This window comes from Pteropus alecto, unplaced genomic scaffold, assembly GCF_000325575.1.
Source record: "Pteropus alecto unplaced genomic scaffold, ASM32557v1 scaffold267, whole genome shotgun sequence".
In the NCBI taxonomy this organism is placed as follows: domain Eukaryota; kingdom Metazoa; phylum Chordata; class Mammalia; order Chiroptera; family Pteropodidae; genus Pteropus; species Pteropus alecto.
Window position 1 is genome coordinate 192,854 of NW_006440137.1, and position 26,225 is coordinate 219,078.

Sequence of the window (26,225 nt, forward strand, 5' to 3'; positions counted from 1 at the left end):
GTTCTTCCAAGTTTTACAGGATTTCTTTTCATATTTAAATCTTTGAAGTATAAACAATTTATTTTTATGGGATGAGGTAAAAATATAATTTTATTTTTTTATTTAATAACCAATTGTCCTAGTACTATTGTTGAATAGTCTCTTTTCTTCATTCATTTGTAATGTCACTTTTATCATTTATATACACATGTGTATATTGCTTTAGGCTCACTTTTCTGTTACATGTTTCCTTTTTTTTTTTTTTTTGTATTTACCTGTACCTGTACCACACTGATTGGATTTCTGTAGTTTTATACTGTGTTGCTACCTGATGGGGAAGTTCTTACTTTTTTTGTTCTTCAAACTTGCTCAACTATTCTTGGCCTTTTTTTTTTTTCCATATTAATTTTAGAATCAGTTTCTCAAGTTCCATAAAAACCCTTTGAGGATCTTTATTGGAATTTTAGTGTACTATAGATTAATTTGAGAATTGCTGTCTTCATCAATTAAATCTTACCATCCATGAAAATGGTATATTGTTCCTTTTCCTTAGGTCTTCTCTTATGCCCTTTAATAAAGCTTTTTTATTTATTTATATTTTCTCTATAAATCTCTTGCATATTGTTTATCTTTAGATTTGTTTAGTTTTTGTTACTGTTACAAATGGGATTCTTTTCTAAATTAAAATTTTAATTGGTTTGCTGGTGTATATAGCAACACTAATTTTTGAACTAGAACCTTATATCTTTAATGTATTAACAAATTGCTGATTCAGTCCTCTGCTTCATCTAATCTACTGTTGATTCCCTCTAATGTATTCTTTATTTCAGTTATTGTATTCTCCATTTCTGACTTTTGTTTTGTTTTCTATCTCCATTGTTATGTTTCCTATCTCTTTGTTGACGTTCTCACTGAGATCATTGAGCATCCTTATAATCAGTGTTTTGAACTCTGTATTTAGTAAATTGCTTGTCTCCATTTTGTTTAGTTCTTTTACTGGAGTTTTGCTCTGGTCTTTTGCTTCTTTGCCTTTCAGTTTTGGCTACCTCCCTGTGTTTATTGCTGTGTAATAGGTAGAACTGCTGTGTTTCCCAGTCTTGATGATGACTTTATGCAGTAGATGCCCTGTGGGTTCCAGTGGCACAGTCTCCCTTGTCAGCTGAGCTAGGTGCTCCAGGTATGTCTCTTGTGTGGGTCGTATGTGCCATCCTGTTGTAGTTGAGCCTTGATTGCTATTGGCACATCAGTGGTAGGGGTTGACCCTCAAGTTGATTCATTGTGCGGACTGGCCATGACTACAGTGGAGGAGCTGTTGTGCAGTGCCTCACCCTACAGAGCAGGATTCGCTTTAGCAGACCTCTGGCACCTGCCAAGACTGCCCTTTGGGTGCATCATTTGTGGAGGTGATTGGGTGGTGCTTGGGAGTGGTCTGAAGCTGGCCACCAGGTATGTTGGTTCTGGGGCCTCTTGGAAGGGGCTCTGGTACAGGCCAAGGCCGCCCGCTGCCAATGCTCTTCCCAGGGCCACTTGGTATAAGCTACAGAGTGATCTGCAGATGGTTGCCTCTTGTGCTTGGAGGTCCCTGGGAGAGGTTAAGCTGTGAACTGAGGCTGGCTGCTGCTAGTGCTGGGCTTGGGGCCGCTTAGCAAGAAGTACAGGGCACACTGAGGCCAGATGCTGCTTGTTTGAGAGATTTTAGAAAAGTCCACAGCATGAGCTAAGACAGGCTATTTGTATGAAAAAGCCTCTGGAAGCGGCTTGGGTGGGCCCAGAAATTAGCGGGGGTGGGATCTCAGGGAATCACCAGGGCAGGGAAAATGGTGTTAGGTTGATGGAGACTCAGATGTGGTGCCGGCCTGTGTGTCCAGGCTGGTAGAGGGAGGGCTCAACAAAGGAACAATGGATACTGCCACTATTTCTGTCTGGGAGAAAGTTGACTCTCTGGCCCTTGTCTTGAAGTCAGACAATTTATTTCCTCCCTGTTTTTCCCCAGTACCTTTCATGCTGCTGCCTCAGTGAACGAGTCCATGAGCGAGTAAGTCCATGTGTGAGCCCTTTAAGAGAAATGCCTGAAACTCCAGCAGCCCTTCATCTGGCTCAGCCACAATCTCTGCTGGTTTTCACAGCCATAAGTTGTGGGGACGTCTCTCTCTGGCACTGAAACCCTAAGACAGGAAGCCTGATGTGGAGCTGGGACCCCTTGCTCCCAAGAGGGCAGGCACTTCAACTGAGATCTCTCTCCCAATTTTTAACTGTCATGTGTGGGTATGGGACAAGCCCATTCTGTGTCTCTGCCTCTTCTACCAGTCTCATGGCTGTTTCTGTATGTTCTTAATTATAGAACTTCCATTCAGCTAGTCTTCAGGCGATTCTCTATGATTCTCTCTTCTGTAGTTTAGTTGTTATTTTGATGTTGTATGAAACAGATTTCTGATGTCTGTTGAAATAACTTTTTGCCTTAAAGTATTTTTTTCTTATAGTAATAGATCTTTACCCTTTTTTTCTTTTTTTTGGTTTATGGTATGACTAATATAACAGTTAAAGATATGTGTAGCTGGAAATAAAAACTCGACTATAGTTTCTTAAACAAGTGGGGGGAGGTATTTTTTCTCAAATAGCAATATCAGAGATAGATGTGGGTCTGTCTGCTCAGAAACCCAGGCTGTATGTTTATTTCTGTTTATTGTTCACAGTGTGGCATCTTTCTTCCTCTTGCTTGTTTCCTTCCTATGAGGTTTTGTGGGGTGGGAGTCGGGTGTTGTGGGACGGAGGAGAGCATGATGAAAACAACCTTTATTGTCAATATTGCATGATATAATATTCTCGTTTAGCATGTATAGAATCTTTGTCTCGTGTTTCATAAAATTTACCACATTTTATGAAAGTTCTAACAGTAGCAGTCGCTATTACCAAATGAAGTCACTGGGAAGAAAATGCTTATGTAGTTGTCTCTTAGAGCCAGAAGCAGTTCAATGCTCAAGTCTTAGTAAACCAATATCATTAATGACTAGCACATAGTAATATATTTAGATTTCAAAGCATTAATGCAAAATAAAATAGGTTTTAGCAAGTTAAGTTCTGTATTTAGGAATAGCTAGTATATATATTCTCTGAAGGGATGCTACCATCAATTTCTGTAGTTTTTCAGAAGAGTGATTAAATATGTGTTTTCCACAAAATCTAACATCACTTTGAATCATTTTCTGGGGCATTAGTGAGACTATCAGGTAGCCCTTCTTACCTAGAAAATGTGACTTCAAACTCCTCCATCCCTCGTCCCTTTCCCTGAAACTTCTAGTACATTTGATTTCACCTCTAATCTTAACCCAAACCATTAGGATGGGTGCATGAAACCATAAACAGCCCCTGTGGTTTGCATTTATAGCTTTCAGTATCTATAAAACAAGATAGTCTATTTCTGTTTTGTCCTTAAATGATCAATCATATTTAGAATGGTTTCAGTGCTTCCTAGGGGACCACTAGAACAATATATTAATATCTCAAATGTTGGATTTGTGCTAAAAGTTAACAAAGCATTTACCTACCTATTTCATTCAGCTCTTCTTTTGAGACATACGCGTAAGAACTCCTTAGCTATAAGAAGTAAAGAATATGTATCTCCATTATAGATAATAAGTGGCACTTTCTGAGCTAAAACTGTAAAAGAATAATTATTACTTTCAAAGCAGGAGATTTTCTTTAAAAACATTAATTTTTTTTTTTCAATATTAGGTGAAAGTGTACAAGCAGAGCCTGGTGTTAGATAAATATTTGTTGAATGACTACACTCTTAGTTGGACATTTTCTTTTATGCACTAAAACTGCTAATCCAGTTTTGAATGCCCTTTTGTCATCATTAATCCTTGTCCAACACAACAGTGTTAAACAAACTAGGTGTCTTTTCATTGAAGGACATGGAAAGCGTTTTTTATGAGATTTAGCATTGTGCATGTATTTTTCCTTTCAGTGCATTTGTGTGCATTGTTTTACATGGGTCACTTCATAAATTTTGTGTATTACTTAATCATTATATTGAGTTATAAGAATTCTCAAGAAGGAAGTTTTTAGAAACTCCTAAGTATTCCATTCCACTGTTTTCATAGATTTTTTCTATGGGACTTTATTTTTACATTTCACTGAAATTATTTTTGCTGTGCTTGAGGCCCCTTTCTTTTTTCCCATCCTTCCTGGTCAAAAAGAAAATGTATCTGTCTGACTAGTTAACCTTTTCAACTTGACATTTGAACACTCACTTTTCTTTATTCTCTGTGCAATAATCATCCCGATTTTCTTATTTTTTTCTCAGAGATTTTCAACTCCTAAGTTATCTTATTGTTTCTCTGAGCTAGTCAACTGCATCTTAAATTTGAAATCTCCTATTACTATTGTAATTATGTGATCATTTCGGTTTATAAATTTGAATTAAATTAAATGTATGTTTTGTTGTGCTTTAAGTGTTCTAAAAATAATCTTTCAGCCATGGAAACAAAGAAGTATTTTCCTGCCGAGGAATAAAATTGGCAGTGGATTGGTTTTTGGAAAGAGGCCACAGAGATGTTACAGTTTTTGTTCCTGCGTGGAGAAAAGAGCAGTCCCGTCCTGATGCTCTCATTACAGGTAAATCCTGTTAGTTGTTTGTTCTTAGCCTCCATTTATACCTATGCAGGTCTCTGGCACTGTCAGGTATTTTATTCAACAATATGTTAATTTGTTTTTGTTTACTCAGTCTTTGTGACTGCCGTGTTGTCTTGGGTGGGACATTAAACTTATTTTCAAGTTTAAAAACTATCTGTTTATGTTAACTAAACAATAATCCTTGCTACATATGCCAGTTTTTATTTTTTAATTTGAATACTTTTCACTTCAAATGTGTAGAATTCTGACCTTTGCAGACATGCTGGAAATCAGGAGACCTAGATTCAAATCCAGGCTTTGCAATTTACTAGCCATAGGACTTTAAGCAACACATCGAATCTCTTTGGACCCCAATTCTCTCATCTCCTATAAGAATTTAGGGTAGGTGACAATCAAATTATAGTGACTGCAGATCAAAAAATATCTGTGAGACTCGGGATATGTCGTCTGGTGTCAAATAGAAGGAAATGACTCGATCCCAATAAAGTATCTTTATTTTGCATTACTGTGTAATTTCTAAATGTATGAGTTTCAGGCAAAGATGTTCTCTGTAACTATTAATTATTGGGTGCTGAACATTTTGCTCAAGTTAAATGATTCTCAGTCAGCATCCAACCCTTTTCACCCTCTCTCCACCTTCAACGTTAACAAAACCTGAGGAACCTGTGTGAAGAAAACATTAATAATTCAAATCACAAACAAATGTAGAGACTACCTACCTGAAGGGAAGGTTAATTTAAAACTATTTCTATCTATAATCGTTAAATCATTAAGCTAGCATAAGAATAGATAGGCAACTTATAGTGGAGTCCAGAGCCATGGAATCAGACCCTAGCCTATAGAAACTATAAAGTAGGAGAGGCAGGCAAAATTCAGCCAGTAGTACCAAGACATTGGATAACTCTTTGGAAAAAATATACATATTTAGATCCTTATCTTACACTATGTAACAGTAAATTCCAGGTGGTGATTTTTATTGCATCAAAATGTAAACTTCTGTATTTGGAGAAACTTTCTTAAAAATGAGAATTATTTTTATTTGCCTAAGAAAAAATGTAACAGATAAAGAGTCCATATCCTTAACATAATAAAGAGCTCATACACACTGGTCCAACACAAAGTTCTCCCCAGTATATAAATAGTAACATGGTAAGAATAGAGCATTCACGGAAGAATGCAAGTGCCAAATAAGACCAAACAAAAATGTTCAACTTCATTAGTAACTAAAGAAATGTAAATTTAAACAAGCATTATTTTTCACCCATCAGATTAGCAGAGATAAAAAACTGATAATACTCAGCTCTGAGGGAGTTACCCCTGCGGTGCTGTGGAAACCTAAATCGTTACAACCTCTCTGGAAAAGTTTGAACTTAAAATGTTTATACTCTGGGATCTACCACTTCCCCTTCTAGGAATAATTCTCCAGAAAATAAGCAGAGGTACAGGTAAAGATTTATACCACCAAAATATTCAGTGCAATACTGCTTATAATAGGAAAAAATGGAAACAAACCATACGTTCTTTAAAATAATGGTTCAATAAATTAGTATATATTGATAGGATAGAATATGTATTAGAATATTTACACAGAATTTTTCATAATCTGTGGAAATGCTCTTTTACATAAAAGGCAGATTTTACTGTGTATGTATAAATACATATACATACATATGTACATTAGAAAGAAAAATATACACAGGAAATTACTAGAAGGAAATATGCTAAAATAGTAACAGTAATTGCCTCTAGGTTGTGGTTTTATGGGTGCTGTTTCTCACTACTCCTTAGTACTTTTCCTCAACTTTACTAATTTGATACAAGGAATTTATAATACTTTAATAATCAGAGAGAAAAACTGAAAAAAAAACTATTTAAACATGTAAGTGACTGGAAAGACTCTTGAGCACAAAAGGAATGTGAGATCAAGAAAAGGGAAAATGTGAGTTGTGGCTAAGTTTAATTTTTAAAATACCAGCATGCCAGCTATCTGGAACACATCAGTATGGAGTTTACTTTGTATACAATTACTGTCAGAGATTAGATATTTCCTCCCCAAGATAATTATTCTCTTGACAAAAAAGCTTCAGTCAGGTAATACCTGGCAAATTTAATAGTCCAGTATTTTTTCACTGTACCAAAAAAGATAAGAAATATTTTAAAGTTCTCAGATATAGATTCAGACTAGCACTTTTGCCAATCTTCCATTGATTTAACAAATACTTAATAAGCAAGTACTGTGCTAGGAACTAGAGATTTGGTTAACTTACTAGCTCTACTGAACCAATATTTATTTAAGTTAGGATTATTTAGCTGTTAAAGAAATGCAAATTAAGCAAGATGATGACTATTAGGCCAGCACACTTGTTCCTCCAATCACTTGGAGGATCCAGATATATCATATATGAGTAAACACTCCCACAAATAAAGTACTGTGGATTATTCATGAACATAGACAGTAAATAAACTGTAAGACCTTAAAATATGCATCATTAAGTAGCTGACGTATTCATTCCACAGACATTTTTGAGTATCTATTGGTGTGCTGAGTGCTGATGGATACAAAAATAAATGAGACATGGTGCTTGCCCTCAGAATGTTTATCAGGGGAACACACAAAATAACTATAAGATGACAAATCCTGTATTGAGACTGGGCTTTTGATTATGTATTGGTTTTCTGTGACTTTTAAAAGAGATCAACAACTATATACACTTACTAAACAAAATTAAGTTGAAGAGCACAGTTTTGTTGAGAACTTTCCAGGCACTGTGCTAGGTGCTTTTACATGTAATAACTCATTGACTCCTCATGGCCCATGAACTGCACTTGAGGACATGAAGAAACAGGCTCAATAAGACTGATTGACATATATAGAAATTAGCAGAACTGAGATTTATCCACGATTTGCTGGTCTAAAGACTCACATTTCTTCCACTTCTCTGCTGCTTTTCTAAACCAAAGTCGTGGCCTTAATGAACTCATTTATCAGGAACATCATGAAATCTGTACGCCAATATTGGAGCCTCATACTCTGCTCATACTTCTGTTGTGGCAATAACAACCCTCATTACCTACTTTACACCTGTCCAATCCAGCACCCGAGACCTCCTTCAGGAAAGGTTATTCTTAATCTGAGTGACGACTGACACCTTGCATAGCACACATCATGCGGTAGGCATGTAGTAACTGTCTGCTGAAGAGAGTTTTAAAAAAAAAAAGTAGCTGCAGTTAATAAGCAATGAGAAGTTGTGAGCCTTTTTTTTTTTTTTAATGGTGACATCTGTCAGCTAATACCTGGCACTCAGTGCCAGAATGTACAATGATGGGAAGACCAGGGAGTGGAAGAGCAAAAGTAGGAAGAAGGGATGGGTGAGAATTTTTATCATTAATCAAAATATGAACTCCTATACCTTTTTCTCTAAACCAACAAACAAGTCGAGTTACAAAGTACTCTAAGACTATGCCAACCAAAGAAAAAGTGAGCATCCCCGTACCTATCCTTTTTCTATCGATGTCTGTTTTCGCCACATAATCACTTCTAATCTCTTATTCATTCAGTCCAACCCCCACAAGAATGCTGGCCCTTGTTACCACATGTTTCCTAGGACAGGACACATTACATATAATGGCCATATCCACAACAGCAGTCCTGACTTCACCACTTTTTTCTTTGAGCCATCTGCATTTTAAGACTATTTTGCTTTGCCACCTCAGCTACCTCTACTACTTTTCACACTCTCTCCCCATCACATCCACATAGTAAAGAGCTCATACACACTGGCGGGGAGGGAAATCGGTTGTTCACACCTGGGTCCAACACAACTGCTTTGTTGGAATGGCATTGTGCTAGGATTATGTAAGAAGCTATATGCATAGCGGTAGTGCTGGTGGCTCCAGCTCTCAAGCAGAACCTTTATATAATGAAATCAGAAGTTACTAGGATATATTTAAGTTTTATGCTTTTAAGTTTTTTAAACTTTTAAAAGTTTTTGAAATTTTAAACTTTTTATATTTTTAAGTCCACTTTTTTGGCTATTTTTAAAGCCTTTATTATTGAAAATCTTGAAGGAAAAATATTGGAGGTTACACATTTACTATATCTACAAACTGCAAATCAAAATCTCTAATTAAATGATTATATATATCTAGTTTATCTTACAAAAGTTCACATTGTATGAAAGTTGCTATATGTGTTGTGTATGTATTTCTTTCTGAAATTCTACCCTGCAGATCAAGAAATTCTTCGTAAGTTAGAAAAGGAGAAAATCCTGGTGTTCACACCATCCCGGCGCGTCCAGGGGAGGCGAGTGGTGTGCTACGATGACAGGTTCATCGTGAAGCTGGCTTTCGAGTCAGATGGTATAATTGTGTCCAATGATAACTACAGGGATTTGGCTAATGAAAAACCAGAATGGAAGAAGTTCATAGATGAGCGATTATTAATGTATTCATTTGTCAATGACAAGTAAGTAAAATCATTTACTTATAAGTAGTACTGCTTTCTTGAAGATTTAACTAGCACTGGCAACAACTACAGAAGCCCTCTCTTTTTGCCACTGACCAGGCCGAAGACAGGTTACTTCCAACAACTGATTTCCCCACTAATCCTCAGTGGGAGTCAGAAAAACTGCAGTCATGCCTCAGGAGGCCTCTGTGAGTGACAGGCCCCTGCCATCCCCTATAGGTCACTAACAGATCAAGTCTCTAAGACTCTGAGTAATGTGTAATAACTGACAGAGGGAGAATTTCTGTCTTCAAATAATGCAAATAAAAGTTTGAACATATTGACCCCCAGTGCACTACCTTTAAAAATCTACTTAGAGCATTGATAGTTTACTTAAATATATTTTAAATATATGATTTTTTAAAATGTTATATCAATGTAAGGCTCTAGTTATGATTAAGTAGAATGGATAAATGACATAAACAAGTGTGTCTCCTAAGAAGTGAATATATTTACACATATGTAGAAAAAGTTCACTTGTTGATAATCAAAATGCAAACTAAATCAACAATGTATATATTTTTTTCTTCCATCTAATTGACAAAAATACTGTTGCACATGCCTTATGGTGTTAAAGATATAATAAAACTGATATACAGTTTGGCAAGATTTAGCAGAAGCCTTAAAAATATTTATACCCTCTTAAGCCAATAGTCTCATTTCTTGGGATATATAATAAAGGAAAATGACCAGACATATTTATTTCTGTTTTTTTTAATTGTAAGAATTTAAAGGCAACTAAAGGTACAATAGAGAAACCAATTAAATTGCAATACATCTCCTAGTGGAATATTGTTCAGCTGTTCAGAATTCTGATTATGAAAAGCTATTAAGAAACATGGAAAAATATGTTAAAAAGACAAAAAATATGTGTTTGTAAAATGGTGTATGCATACAGAAAAATGACTAAACTACAACACATAAATGGAAAATAATTGTATTAAGACTACAGAATTGAGTGACTATTTTCTATTTTAAACTTTCAATGTTGCCATGGTGTTTTTATATTAATATGAAACACTATATTTGCCAAGTGTTATTACTCAGCCATTTTAACACTCCCTTAAGAGTTTATACGTTATTCACATTTTATGGGTAAATGCTTGGGTTTTTTTCAAGTTCAAACAGTGGCATAACTACTAGAACTCTTCAGTTACAACTGCTTTTTATTATGCATGCCATGAATTCTTCCTTTCATTGGACAGTCAATCCAAAATAATAAGTTTATTTTCTTAAGACATAATTCTTTCTCAGCTGAGAAGCACCTGAGTGAGAAGAGGATGAACTGTGGAGTTAGATATAATTGAATCTTGACTATACCATGTGAACTTAGATAAAAGTAACTTAATTCATCGAAGCCTAAATTAGAAATGTGTATTAATCTATAAAGTGGAGCTAGTACATCAGAGATCATGCTAGGATGAAATGAGATAATGTGTGCACAGTATCTGACACATACTAGGTGTTTGGTTGGTTTAAGCTTTCTCCCTCACTTTTTCATACCTCTCCCTTTTCCCTCAGCCGTCCCTCCTCACTCCCCACCTGCTTCATACTACTTCACAAGATTGATGTCTACAAAACTCTCCTAAAATGTCACTGTGATTATTTTCTAAAGTTCCTACAAAATCCTAGGACAGAAGAAGGAAGAAATAATTAGAACATGCTAGCCTCAAAATTCATTTGAATCAGAACAAATATGAGTTCAGCTTAAAACATTTTAATTTTGTTTTCATTGAGAAGACAGTTTCATGTACTGATTTTTCTTTCCTATAAATGTTGAATCAAAATACTTGAATTAAAATTGCAAGAAAAAAATATCTTAGATAAATAAACCTTTACACCGTCTTTATAATTAAATTAGCAACCTCCTTTCTTGGGTATTATTTTGTATTTTATCCATGACAGGTTCATGCCCCCTGACGACCCTCTTGGCAGACATGGCCCAAGCCTGGATAATTTTCTGAGGAAGAAACCTATTGTTCCCGAACACAAAAAGCAGCCTTGTCCATACGGTAACTTTCTTTATGAGTATTTAATATATGCCTTTAGAACACAATATGTTGTTAAATGTTTGTTAATAAAGATAAACATTTTTAATTTTGAATGGCATGGTATATCCTTCTTTTGATTATAATTAAATTTAAAAGCCATGAAAAAAAATATTATTTTTACCTAGTTTGGTTCAATGCAAATGCAGTTCCCTGAATTTCCCTGAGTTCCAAAAACTCAATTACTTCTACATGAAGTTAGTTTTCAGGTAGATAAAAATTTGGAGTTCTTACAGCTAGACATACATCAGATGAGCATGGTTTTATCACATTACAGCAATACATTTTTTTTTTTTTTCAAAACAGAATGTCCTACCTACTTATAAAATCATACAGGGAGTGAAAAAGCAGGTAGGAATTGAGGACACAGGATATTAGCCAAAAATTCTAGAGGTGATTGTTAATCATTCGGCCAGCTTTCTTACTGCTGTTAATAGTACTGAAGTGGGAAGACTGAAAGGTAACATTTCTTAACAAGGAAGGACCGGAGTAACGCTCAGTATACCTCCCATTTCTGCCTTCATTTCTTTCACAAATTAAAGTAGTAATGCCAAACTGAGTTTTCAGAATCCAGTGATGTGCTCCTTTGCCTAATTATTTTACTCTCCATAGGAAAGAAGTGTACCTATGGACACAAGTGCAAATATTATCATCCAGAAAGGGGCAGTCAGCCTCAGCGGTCAGTGGCTGATGAACTCCGTGCCATGTCTAGAAATACAGCTGCTAAAACTGCAAATGAAGGCGGACTGGTGAAAAGCAACAGTGTTCCCTGCAGCACTAAGGCTGATAGCACTTCTGATGTCAAACGAGGTGCTCCAAAGAGGCAATCGGATCCAAGCATTAGGACTCAAGTCTACCAAGACCTAGAGGAAAAGCTTCCCACCAAAAACAAATTGGAAACCAGGTCTGTACCTTCCTTGGTTAGTATACCGGCCACTTCTACTGCAAAACCCCAAAGCACTACATCTTTAAGCAATGGCCTTCCATCTGGAGTTCATTTCCCACCTCAGGATCAAAGACCACAGGGACAATATCCTCCAATGATAATGGCAACCAAAAATCATGGAACGCCAATGCCTTATGATCAGTATCCAAAATGTGACTCACCTGTCGACATTGGATATTATTCCATGTTGAATGCATATTCAAATCTGAGTGTCTCAGGCCCGCGAAGTCCTGAAAGGCGTTTCTCTTTAGACACAGATTATAGGATAAGTTCTGTAGCTTCTGACTGCAGCAGTGAAGGGAGCATGAGCTGTGGGAGCAGTGACTCATATGTGGGGTACAATGACCGGTCCTATGTCAGTTCTCCTGACCCACAGCTAGAAGAGAATTTAAAGTGTCAACACATGCACCCTCACAGCCGCCTTAATTCCCAACCCTTCCTGCAGAATTTCCACGACCCCTTAACCAGAGTACAGAGTTACAGTCATGAAGAACCAAAGTACCATCATAAGCCTCCTCTTCCACATCTGGCTATGCATCTGCAGCACCCAGCTGTGGGAGCCCGGTCCAGTTGTCCTGGCGATTACCCCTCTCCTCCAAGTTCAGCACACTCTAAGGCACCACACCTAGGGCGATCCTTAGTGGCCACAAGAATAGACAGCATTTCTGACTCTCGGCTGTACGACAGTTCTCCTTCAAGACAAAGAAAGCCTTACTCCCGCCAGGAAGGGCTGGGAAGCTGGGACAGGCAGAGTTATGGGATCGATGCATATGGCTATCGGCAGACTTACTCCTTGCCTGATAACTCTACACAGCCATGCTATGAGCAGTTCACCTTCCAGAGCCTTCCTGAGCAGCAGGAGCCGACATGGCGAATACCGTACTGTGGACTGCCGCAGCAAGATCCTCCGAGATACCAAGACAACCGAGAAAAGATATTTATCAACTTGTGCAACATCTTCCCACCTGACCTTGTGAGAATTGTCATGAAAAGGAACCCTCACATGACAGATGCCCAGCAGCTAGCTGCAGCCATTTTAGTGGAGAAATCACAGCTGGGTTATTGAAAGATGATGCATCTTTGTGGTGTTTAGTAGTTTTTTGTTCAGCTCAAATGCTGAGGGAGGTTTGCTACAATAGCACATGTGATCTCCTTCTCAGCAAGGAGGTTATATAGTATCCATTTATGTGAAATACTGTATCATGGAATCTGTATGTATAGCCCCACATAGTGGAAGTATCACGGGATTGCTTTACATTCAAACTTTTTTTTAACATTTCCTTTTTAAAGCTATATCCTTGGCTGGAAATTTTTCCAGTTTGATTTATTAAGTGTATCTGTGATCTTTGATATTAATCTTTGGTGCATCAGGGGTTTATATGCAGCACTTTTTATCCTTATTTCATGTTTTATTAACTTGGTGTTTCTCTCTCAATTGCAAGCAATTACAATACCTTCAGAATGTCGAACATTTGACTAGACCTAACAAACTATTTTTTCAAGCCAAGCTTAATTGGAATCTTTTACAGCTTTTTAAGTTATTTTTATTTGGGGAAAGTGGGCTTCTTTGTGCTATAATCATTATTTATAGAAACAAAGATATACTAAAGCACTGACTTTATATTTTAAACAAAATGTCAGTTACCAGTTTATACTGAAATGGGTAACACTATATATTAGAATAATTTACAATATGGCACTTTTCATTGTTTTATTTTTGTTTGGATTTTTTGTCTGTTAAGTAATTAGTTAATTTAATATGGTTGATTTAAAGGAAAGCAGATGCAATCAATGGAAAAAATTGTTTCCATTTTTTTATAAATAAGGCAAAAGCCGTAACTGTTAACAGTTTAGAGCTTTGTTATCCAGCTATGATGTGCTTCTAGATAGTAGAAATGGAATTGAATTCCTAGATTCCCATTGACCTGTATTTTTAACGTGTTTGTCTTTTTGTTTGGGGGCACAACAATACTGGATAAAATAACCTTTTCGCAGTACTTGCCTCTTTTTAATGAATCTAATTATTCTCAATGCAACTTTTATATTTAATATGCTCTTTAGCTTTCCTGCTATTTATCAAGGCTGGCCTGAGGTGGTTTTATGTGTTGAGGATATGCAACATTTATCGATACTGCACTATGGAAATGGTGATGGAGGAGTTGTAAATGGTAACTTAAAATTTTTGTAAGATACTGTATATTTTCCATTTTCCTGGAGGTAGTTTTTTGAGGGGCCTGTTATATTATTAAGGCCAGATTCTTGCCACAAATAGTGTAGTTTTAGATACAGACTAAAGTCTGTTTTAGTATTAGTAAGGGATATTTCTGGTTTTAAAGTCATGGGTTTTGCTAGATGCAGATTCATTTTTGTCAGTTAGAAGATAGATACTGCAATCAGTGGCAGACAATTGTGCGATTGACACGATTTCTCTGTTGCTTCCAGGTTTTGAATTTTACATAGTATAACAGACTCGTTCCGATCTGTTTCTGTAGTCTGCCAAGATGCCCTGGTTATTCTGATTATTCCATGTGCTACAGTTTGAAGTAAAGCCCTGAAAAACCAGAAAGTACCTTTTACTGTTGATACAAATTGTATCTTTTTAACTATAAGAACTATTTTGATTTGTAGATCTAGTTAAAACACAAATGTGTAACTATGATTAGACTTTTGGGCAACATTTTATCCCTTATTTAAATACCAATTTTTAAAGTGAAATTGAGGTCTTGAATAGGGTAGAAAATTAAAGTAATAATTTAGGAAAATAGAAGTGTCTGTCCTAGTTTTATATATTAAAATATATTAAATAAATTTATTGACATTTTCTTTCTCCTAAAACTTATCTAGTGTGAACTTAAAATAAAGGTAAAATGCTGCCTGAAAATAATGTCCAAGCACCTTTGACTAGGATAACATTTTCACTACTTGTGCAACACTGTGTGTTGCATGAAGTAGGATTTGGGTAAACAGTAAATGCTTCTAAAAGGCATTGTGCATATTGACATATCCAATAATCTGAACCGTGTTCAGCAAACTTAATTCAGGAAAGTGGTGTTCTACACAATTATTGCTGTTGTTTTTGAGGTGAGTGTGGCACTCATCTGTACCCAGAAATAATACAAATGATGCCTCATAAACCATTCCGAGTGGTGTCTGTCTGAGAGCAACCCCACTCACTTGTGAAATTGTTCTCCTTGATTTTGTTGGTCACTGTCCGTAGAACAAGCTTAAATGTAGAGGCTAAACCAGTGCCAAAAATAGGGTTACAAATGTGTAGTACCTTTAATTTTAGTCATAGTCTATGCCTTTTTTGTTTGTTTGTTTTAGTATGAAATCATTTTTAAATTGTACATATAGGTTTGCTTCCATTTTCTTAATTTTAGCATTTTAATTTGAAGATTCTGCCAAACTACTAGATTTATTTAAATGAGATCTTAGGTGAAGTGTATATCACACCTTTAACCTTCTAATATTTTTAGCTATTTTTCATTGCTTCATGGATTTTAGACTATGGGAAATAGTTGTAGCTTGCCACCACCTGTCCTGAAGCGAATAGCTCTGAACTACCCGCACTGAAGTTCTTCAGTATAATTGTGAGTTAAGATACAGCTGTGTTCTTCTGTCAGGAGGATAATTTTTTTTTTTGAAGCACCAGTGTTGCTTTCAGAGCTTAAGAATCATATTTAGCAGACTTAGGTATAGCAAATTCGTAATTATCTAAAGCCGTAAGTAAAAGGATCCATCGTTAAATCCATAGCTAATTCCAGTCCTTCATTTTAGCCAAAATTTTCACCTTAATCATATCTTTTACCAGACTTGGTGATAAATAACCAGAGAGATGTGTGTTAGTGAGTAGTAGTGAAACTACCAGGAAAAAGGATTCAGATTGGAATATTCTGCCCCTGAATAATTGAGGGTTGACTGTACTTTACACAGTAATTACCCGGTTCATTGTCTCTGTGTCTTAGTACAGAGGGAATAGTACCCAGCTGGCCAAATACTGGCCCTTAGTATTTCCTCCTTTCTTGCATGTGATACATAATTTTCAGTCTCCTTTTTATGATCTCTATATCCTGATAGTTTCTCATTGACCTAAACATTTGAGAGAAATGCACACCAGTATAAAATATTTGATACTGGTAGAAACTCGAACTTCGTGTTTTTATGAAAATTCATTTATGAGAATATGTAATATAACTAAAAAGAGCATTTTTGTATATATACATACATGCATACATATTTGTTATGAAGTATTAACAATGGGGGAGGTGTTAGGTTTTTGATGGCTAACTTTTCCTTAATTGAACAATGTTTCCTTGAGTTGTAGACAATCAAGTCTGGAGTCTAAATGACCAATGATAAGATTTAGAACCACTTGAGTGGAAAGCAACTCTTCACTGGTTTTATTCCTGGTATTTTTAAAGAATTATTTTGATAATTTTAATAGAATGTGTAATTTTAAAACATACAAAAGACCTTAAAGTAGTGATTATACAGATAATTATTTAACATGTCTTTTATGGATGTATCTATATGTATATAGACAGTAATATATTTATGAAACAAATATACTTTGATTATGTTGTAGCTATTAGTTTGCAATAGGTGGGAGGGTGGCTCTGGCTACGTATGTGTGTGTGTCTTGAAAAACTCTTTTTCCCAATTGGATGGCATTTACACTAAGATATTTGTACAGTTTTCCAGCCATTGTGTTAAGAGTATGGCTCATCCATCTTATTATCATTCAGCTCCTGGAGAATTCCTGAGTGACCTGATATTAAACAGGTTATGGCCAGAGAGAATGCTTATATTCCAAATATACTAAACATAGGAACTCAGCTAGGATATTGAGCTTCCTAGGCATACACCAACAAATAAAATGAAGTATAAAATATGTGAACGATACACATGCATTAGGATAAGAGCAATCAGAGTGTTAATAAAAGAGAAACATGCACTGTTTTAGGTTGGTCTGGGAAACCCACTAGGGCAAGGGTTGACAGACTTTTTCTGTAAAGTATCAGATAGCAAATAATTCAGGCTTTGAGAATTTTTATATGTTCTCTATTCACTTCTGCCCTCACAGCATGAGAGCAGCCTCAGACAGGATGTAAATGAATGGGTGTGGCGGTATGCCTGTAAAACTTTATTTACAGAAACTAGCAGCTGACCAGATTTGGCCTGTGTGCCACAATTTGCTAATCCCTGTCCTAGAGGGAGAAAAACAGACACATTAAGCATTAAATCCTGATATGTTAATATAAGAAATAATTATATTTCAGTTGACATTAAAACCTTTTATTGCCTTCAAAAGATTGTGAGATAGTCATATTAAAGCATCTTAATTCACTTATGTTTTTACCTGCTCACACCCATTATTTGAGAGATTTCTTACATTTAACTACCAAAAATTCTGTAAAAATGTTGTAATAAGTATTGAAATTTTTTAATGAACTTTGTATCTTTATTGATAAATGGGAATTCCCTACCTACCTTTGTTTCTTAAGGGCCTCATGGACCAAAAATTCTGTTGGGTTCTGAAAATTAGCATATAATTAGACACAAAATATTTTAAAGACTGCTTTTATCAGTTACATTTTTCTGCTGGTTTTTGACTTGTAAAAAAATGACAAATCTGCCCTTCTTTAAAAATGGTTTTAAAGAAGATAAATATATTGTAATTTCACATACTGTAGCTTTATTCTGTAAGGTTGAAAATTGTGACTAGTGTAATCGTAGCTATAATACGAGTGTCTTTGCTGTATCGATGACTCTATAGGAAACAATGTGTATCCCTGCTTTCGCTGTCCAAATCTTTAGTATAGATTTTTTTTTTTTTTTTAAGCACCTTAGGACTGTCCTTGGTGAATGCTATTTTTAACAGATCATGTGTAGTTTTAAATTCATTGGAAGTAAACACTGCTGAGCATGTTCATTCACAGTGCTTTACAGATTGTTACATCGATAACATCATTTCCATTAGTTTTGAACATTACATTCACTTAAGTAGTTATCCTTTCTCTTAAAATCAGAATACAACTCTAGCTTTTAACAGTTCCTGGTTACTTATTTTTTTCCTTTAATGCCATCTGTTAACCTGCTTTTTTACTTCTGTTAACAATAATACTGTTTGTGTTAGTGGCTTTTTCTCTAAGGTCCTAAGTCTTTCAGATTTAAACACAATTTAAAGTTTTGACCATTTGGCAGTAAAAAGAAATGTCTGAATATTTTAATTTAGTTTGATAAATTTGTAAAGTTTCACTTTCTAAACCATGTACCAAATTTGCCAATTTTCTGTCCAGATGCTATTTCAGATAAATAACAAATGGTGGTTGTTCGTTAACGCTTTTGACCCCTTTCTTAAAGCAGCTTATGTCTCAAGGGAAAAAGACATTGAAGAGCAATGGTTTGCTTTTATAAAAAATATGTTTCAGTTTTCCTTAGATTTTTTGAAATTGTTAATTTCCTAGCTGACACAAAATACCCACAAACATGCAAACTTCTGCAGACACAGACAGAGCATTGCAAGTGAACCAGATTACTGATTTTATCTTTTCCTCTCCCACTATGGTTGTATCTTGATAGAATTTCCAATTTGATCTTTCAGACTTTTCTTATAGGAAAATAAGGCAAAGAATATGTTTAGAACAACCATCTGATAAACCGTTGTGATTCTGTTTATCCACTGTCTGTTCTGTGTGTTTCTGTAATGGAAGTTTTACAACTCCAAAAAGCAGTATTTTAGACCAACTGGAAATCGTATCAAAACAGCTATGTGATTCTGCCACTGAAAAAAAAAAATTAAAAAATTCATTTTTTTATGGTGGTTTGTTTTTGTTTCATAAAGAAATGGACCTCACGCAGCAGCACAGATGCTAAATAAGTAAAAGCATCCTTCTCTAGTCCCACGGCTCACCTGCAGTCTATGGTTAATAACATGTGAATCTTCTATAGGAAAAGCATGCATTCAGTATCAGTATTAGAGCCACAGTTAACTCATATGAAACAAAATTAAATGATGAAGACAACTATTCATACCTTATTGTTCTAATTTTCTATCAGTATTAGGTTAATACCTAAGCTGTTTCTGGCTTTATCTGGAGGTTTCTATGTCCCCTCCTGTAAGCTGATGAGGTCTCTATTGTATAGATCTTTCTAGTTTTCTGCCTCTGTCTTTGCATGAATCAAGCTTAGTATCTTACTAATGCCTCCCCTAAGTAGGTTCACTTCCCTTCTTTTATGACCTTCTAGGAATTGAAAATATTCTTTCAGATATGGTCACAATTACAAGATGTTCTGATCTTCATGATTTAACATACTCGCACTCAGTGTCAGTACATAAGAAACTTTTATTTCAGGTAGCAGATTACTACCCTCCATTACTTTTCAGATATTTGCTTTCCTTGTTATTTTCTCCCTAAAATTGCTATTTGCCATTGTCAGTATTCCCCGCCCCCCCCAAGCTGTTTACCTGGGATCTTACAGATTTAGTAATTTATTTCCGCTCCATAGCAGATTTGATTATTGATGTTCAGCTGTAGTAACAGAGAACTCAGCATATCCCAAGTATTAGGTGAGAGGCTGAGCTGAGAATCTAGGAGCAGAGTGTATTAAACTACAGTGTCCACTAGAGCTAGTAGTTTATCCCTTCGTCCACCCTCCACCCACCTAGTCCCTTTGTCTAATGAGAAAGGATTCATACACATTGATGAATCAAGTAATGTCTTGGAAAGGAAGAGGTGTAAAAAGCAACTATAACAATGAACGTATTCAAAACAAAATACCTATTGTTGGGCCTCTTTGTTAAACCTATGAACTTACTAATATTTGTAAGATGCTCTTTTAGGGCTAATGATATTCATTGAGGTTTTTAAAGACTTTTTAAAGGATTTTTTTAAATCTTCCAACATTTTAAAGGTTTTAAGATTTTTAAAGTAACCTAAAAAATGAATTCCTTTCTATGTGCAACCATCAGCCTCTGGCTAGAGGTGGGCAAGTTACCAAATGGAGGTAATAACTGCCTCATCTCTTAGGGTTGTTAAGACAATAAGTTAAACCCTTTGAGCAGACAGATCCTTAGTGTGTGTTTAATAAAAGACAGATGTTACGTAAATGTTAGGTATTTAAATACAGTCGTTTTCAGATGTTATTAGATTCTTCCTATCCTACAGGAATGTTATTGAAAAGTTTCAGTTCTAACAATCAGTATAAGTGTAATATATTCAATGGTAAGGTCTATTGCAGGAGTGACATTTTAAATTTTAAAGAGTTCTTGAACTGAGGGCTAACTAAACAGCTTCTGAGAGAGAACACAAAAATGGGTAGGAGGGAGAGACATGGTATCATGGGAACCTCACTCCCAGTACACCAACCTGCAGTATGGAGGTATCGCTGAAGGGTTCACACACAGACCAGCCAGTCCTGGGGCACAGTGAAAACTCAGTGGTTTAAAGGGCAGCTAGACTACACAGGAAAGAGACCCATTTACTAACCCTAGGGCACCTGACAAACAGGAGGGAAACTGTGGGACCTCTCTCCAATGTTGGAGAGAGACCAGAGAGCACCTTGATCACGGGCAGGAGCACAATCCAGGTACTCTAACAACCAACCAAGGCCATCCCAGCACCCTCGAGGCCCACACCAGTTCCAAGGCTTGGCCCCAGGACTCTTCACAGTCCTTGCCCTCTCCAGTCACAGCTCTGGGCCCTAGAGCAGCTTATCCCTCAGTCTCCCCTCAGCCTTCTCCAGTTCCAGCTTCCAGCTGGCCTGCCAAGGTGGCCCCAATACTGCTTGCCCCTGGGACTCCCCAAAGCTCACACTCACTCTAGCCACAGCTGCCACCCTGGTGCAGTTTGTCCGTGGGAATTCCCACAGAGCACTCTCCCTTTAGCTATAGCACTGAGCTTTGGCACAGCTTGCCTCCGGGATTCCCCATGGCCTGAGCCCAGAGAAAAGCAGCTAGTTACACACAAGGGATTCCCCCATAAGACTATAAACTGATTTTTCAGCAGAAACATTGCGGGCTAGAAGGCAATGGCACAATATATTCAAACTGGTAAAAGGGAAAAGCCTACCACCAAGAATACCCAGCAAAACTCAATTCAGAATTCAAAATTGAAGGAGAAAGTTTCCCAGAGAAGCAAAAGCTAAAATAAAGTATCACCACTAAACTGGCATTATAAGAAATGTTAAAGGGCCTTCTTTAAGTTGGAAAGAAAAGACCTAAACTAAAAATAAAACCTGGGGGAAAATCTCACTGATAAAGGCAAACATTTCATAAATATAGCGGATCAACCAATTATAAAGTTAATCAAGGTTAAAAGACAAAAGTAATAAGAGCATGTGTAACTACAGTGATGAATTAAGGGATGCACATGTACACATACACACAAAAGAAGTAAAAGATGATGTCAAAAACAAATGGAGGGTGAGTAAAACATGTAGTGCTTTTAAAATGTGTTCAAATTTAAGCAACCATCAAGTTAAAAAAGACCACTATAAGCCACTTGTTATGTAGGAATATCATGGTAACTACAAACCAAAAACCTATAATAGATGCACAAAAAATAAAGGGAACCTAAACAAATCACTAAAGAGAGTCCTCATTGTACAAGAAAAAAAGAGCAAGAAAAGGAACAGAACTACAAAAACAACCGGAAAACAATAAAATGGCAGTAAGTACATAACTGTCCATAATTTAAGTGTAAAATGGACGAAATGTTGCAATCAAAGGACTGAGGGTGGCTGAATGGATAAAAAAAATCTGTGCTATGCTGCCTACAGGAGACTCACTTCAGATCGAAAGACACAGAACAAAGGTGAAAAGATGGAAGAAGATAATTTATGCAAATGGAAATGAAAAGAAATATTGGGTAGCAATACTTACGTTAGAGAAAATGAATTTTAAAACAAAGACTGTAACAAAAAACAAAGAGGACATTACATAATTATAAGGGGATTAATCCAACAAGAAGATATAACACCTGTAAATATTTATACACCCAGCATAGGGACACCTAAATGCATAAAGCAAATATTAACAGACATAAAAGGAGAGATAGACAGTAACATAATGTTACTAGGGAACTTTAACACTCCTCTTACATCAATGGAAAAATCATCCAGATAATTTCAACAAGGAAACAATGGCATTTACACATTAGGTCAGATGAACTTAATATGATATTTACAGAACATCTGACCCTAAAACAGCAGAACATACATTCTTTTCAAGTGCACATGTAACATTTTTCGGGATAAACCACATGTTAGACCTCAAAACAAGTCTCAGTAAATTTAAGAAAACTGAAATAATATCAAGCATCTTCTCTGATCACAATGATATAAAACTAGGTATCAGTTACAAGAAGAAAACTGGTAAAAACAAACACATGGAAGCTAAACAACATGCTACTAAGCAATCAACGAGTTAACAAAGAAATCAAGGAGGAAATCAAAAAATATCAAGACAAATGAAAATGGAAATAATTATCCAAAATCACTGAGAGAAATCCATAACCATGCAGCCCTACCTCAAGAAACAAGAAAAACTCAAACAATTAATTTTATACCTATAGAACTAGGAAAAGAAGAACAAATCCCAAAGCAAGTAGAAGGAAGAAAATCATAAAGATGAGAGCATAAATAAATGAAACAGACTAAAAAAAACAGTAAAAAAGATCAACAAAATCTAAGAGCTAGTTCTTTAAAAAGAAAAACAAAATTGATAAACCTTTAGCCAAATTCATAGAGAAAAAAAAAGAGGGCCCAAATAAAATCAGAAATGAAAGAAAAGTGACATCTGACACCACAGAAATACAAAGAATTTTAAGAGAATATTATGAATAATTATATGCCAACAAATTGGACAACCTAGAAAAAAAGTGGGTAAATTCCTAGAAACACATACTCTTTCAAGAATCTGAAAGAAACAGAAAATCTGAACAGACCAATTACTAGAAACAAAATTGAATCAAACAACTCCCAATAAATAAAAGTCAAAGACCAGATGGCTTCACAGGTAAATTCTACCAAACTTTCAAAGAAGAATTAATAGCTATCCTTCTCAAACTATTCCAAAAAAATTGGAGAGAAAGGAAAGTTTCCAAACTCATTTCAGAAAACCATCATTACTCTGGTACCAAAACCAAAGAAAGACACTACAAAAAAAAAAGAAAGTTACAAGCCAATATCCCTAATAGACATAGATATAAAAATCCTCAACAAAATATTAGCAAATAGGATTCAGTAATACATTAAAAAGATCATATACCATGATCAAGTGGGTTGTATTCCGGGGATGCAAAGATGGTTCGATATCCGCAAATCAATCAATGCGATATACCACATAAACGAAATGAAGGATAAAATTCATATGATCATCTCAATAGATGCAGAAAAATCATTTTAAAAAAATCAACATCTATTTATGATGAAACAAACTGAAAAAAGTGGGTATAGAAGGAACATACCTCAACATAATAAAGGTCATATATGACGAACCCACAGCTAGCATCATACTCCGTGGTGAAAAGCTGGAAGCTTTTTTCTAAGATCAGGAACAAGATAAGGATGCCCACTCTCACCACTCTTATTCGACATAATATTGAAAGTCCTAGCGACAGCATTTAGACAATAAAAAAAGGTATGCAAATTAGAAAAGAAGTAAAATTGTCACTATTGCAGAGGACATGGTACTATATATAGAAAAACTAAAGACTACTGGAATAAATGAATTCAGTAAAATTGTAAGAAAAAAATGACATTCAGAAGTCTGTTCTATTTCTATACACTAATAACAGAAAGAGAAATCAAGAAAACAATCTCATTTATAATTAAATCCAAAAGAATAAAAGACCTAGGAATAAATTTAACCAAAAGGGTAAAAGATTTGTACTCTGAAAATTGGAAGACATTGAAGAAAAAAAATGAAGAATTAACAAATAAATGGAAGGATATACCATACTCATGGACTGGAAGAAATAATATCATTAGAATGTCCATAATACTCAAAGTGATCTAGGGAGTCAATGAAATCCCTATCAAAATACCAATGGCAGTTTTCACAGAACTAGAATAAATAATTCTCAAAATTATATATAATGAAATGACTTCGAATAGTCAAAGCAATCTCAAGGAAGAAGAATGAAGTTGGAGGTATCACACTCCCTGATTTCAAACTATACTGCAAAGCTATAGTAATCAAAACAGTATGGTATAGGTCAAAAGCAAACACATAGATCAATGGAACAGGATAGGGAGCCTAGATATAAACCCACACATATATGATCAATGAGTCCATAATAAAGGAGACAAGAATATATAATGGGAAAAAGACAGTCTCTTCAATAAATGGTGTTGGGAAAACTGGTCAGATACATGAAAAAAATGAAACTAGATCAATTTCTTTTACCATATACAAAAATAAACAAAATGGTTTAAATTTTTTTAATTTAAATTTAAATATTTAGAAAGATTTAAATATTTGACCTGAAACCATTAAAAAAAACATGGTCAGTAAACTCGCTGACATTAGTCTTAGCAATAGCTTTTGGAAACATCTCCTTGGGCAAAGGCAACATAAGTAAAAATAAACAAATGGAACTACATCAAACTAAAAGGCTTTTACATAGTGAAGGAAACCTTCAACAAGACAAAAAGGCAACCTACTGAATGGGAGAAAATATTAGCCAATCATATATCCAATAAGAGGTTACTATCCTAAATATATAAAGAACTCATTACAACTTAACACCATAAAAACAATCTTAAGCTGGGCAGAGGACCTGAATAGACATTTCTCCAAAGAAGATATATAGGCAGCCAATAGACCTATGAAAAGATGCTCAACATCACTAATCATCAGAGAAATGCAAATTAAAACCACAAAAGATATCATCTCACACCCGTCAGAATGGCTATCATCAATAAGTCCCAAAACAACAAGTGTTGGCGAGGATGTAGAGAAAAGAGAACTCTTGTACACTGTTGGTGGGACTGTAAATTGGTGCAGTCACTATAGAAAACAGTATGGAGATTCCTCAAAAAATTAAAAATAGGACTACCATACGACCTAGCAATCTCATTTCAGGGTATTTACATGAAGAAATGAAAACAATAACTCAAAAAGATAAATGCATTCCTATATTCACTGCGGCATTATTTACAAAAGCCCTTGAAAACTCATATTCGAAAAGATATTTGCACACCAATGTTCAAAGCAGCATTATTACAGTGACCAGGACATGGAAGCAACCGAAGTGTCCTACGATAGATGATTGGATAAAGAAGCTATGGTACATATATACAATGGAATATTCCTCAGCCATAAGAAGAGATGAAATACTGCCATTTGCGACAACACAGATGGATCTTGAGATAATCATGCTAAACAAAATAAGCCAGACAGAAAAGGTTGATAATCACATAGTATCACTTATATGTGGGATATAAACCTAAAAGCAACAAATGAACGGGACAAACAGGGACTCACAGACATGGACAATGGACTAGCAGTTGGTTACCAGAAGGGAGGGGAGAGGAAGGAAGGGGAGGGGGGAAAATAAAAAAACAAAATGTTAAAAAAATTATGTATATATAGTATGAATAAAAATAGGACATAGTTCCATAGTGTAGCGGTTAGCATGTCTGCTTTACATGCAGAGGTCCTGGGTTCGTGCCCCAGTGGAGCCACAGTCCATGGTCTACAGCCATGCTACCCTGTACAAGCCCGATGTCTGATCTTGGAAGCTAAGCAGGGTTGGACCTGGTTAGTACTTGGATGGGAGACCACGTAGGAAGACCAGGTGCTGTAGGCATAAATAATTATAATAAGTATAAATAAATAAATAAACTGGTATTTTAAAAAAAACAATAGCCAAGATATGGAAGCAACCTAAGTGTTCACTGATAAATAAATGGATAAAGAAGATGTGATATGTACGCACAATGGAATATTACTCAGCCATAAAAAAAGAAACATTTTTTGTCATAATATTTATGCAAAACTCACTCTAATGAAAGAACACTGGTAAAATTGATATGGTAACAGTGCTTTATTAATTATGACCATTTACTCACATTAAGAACCAAAACATGGCTGAAACTGGCAGTCTTA

At 35.5% G+C, this 26,225-nt stretch overlaps 1 protein-coding gene and 1 pseudogene across 1 annotated transcript in view; both read left to right on the top strand.

The window, feature by feature from the left end:
- ZC3H12C (zinc finger CCCH-type containing 12C) overlaps window positions 1-18,928 on the top strand; it is a 37,558-nt gene extending 18,630 nt beyond the window's left edge. Inside the window, exons 3-6 of the mRNA XM_006917174.3 lie at window positions 4,457-4,596; window positions 8,845-9,079; window positions 11,024-11,130; window positions 11,779-18,928. Of these exons, the coding sequence (XP_006917236.2) occupies window positions 4,457-4,596; window positions 8,845-9,079; window positions 11,024-11,130; window positions 11,779-13,178 (1,882 nt within the window). The 3' untranslated portion in view covers window positions 13,179-18,928. The remainder of the gene's footprint in view (window positions 1-4,456; window positions 4,597-8,844; window positions 9,080-11,023; window positions 11,131-11,778) is intronic.
- Window positions 18,929-25,810: 6,882 nt separating this feature from the next.
- Window positions 25,811-25,926, top strand: LOC112484122 (annotated as a pseudogene).
- Window positions 25,927-26,225: the final 299 nt, after the last annotated feature.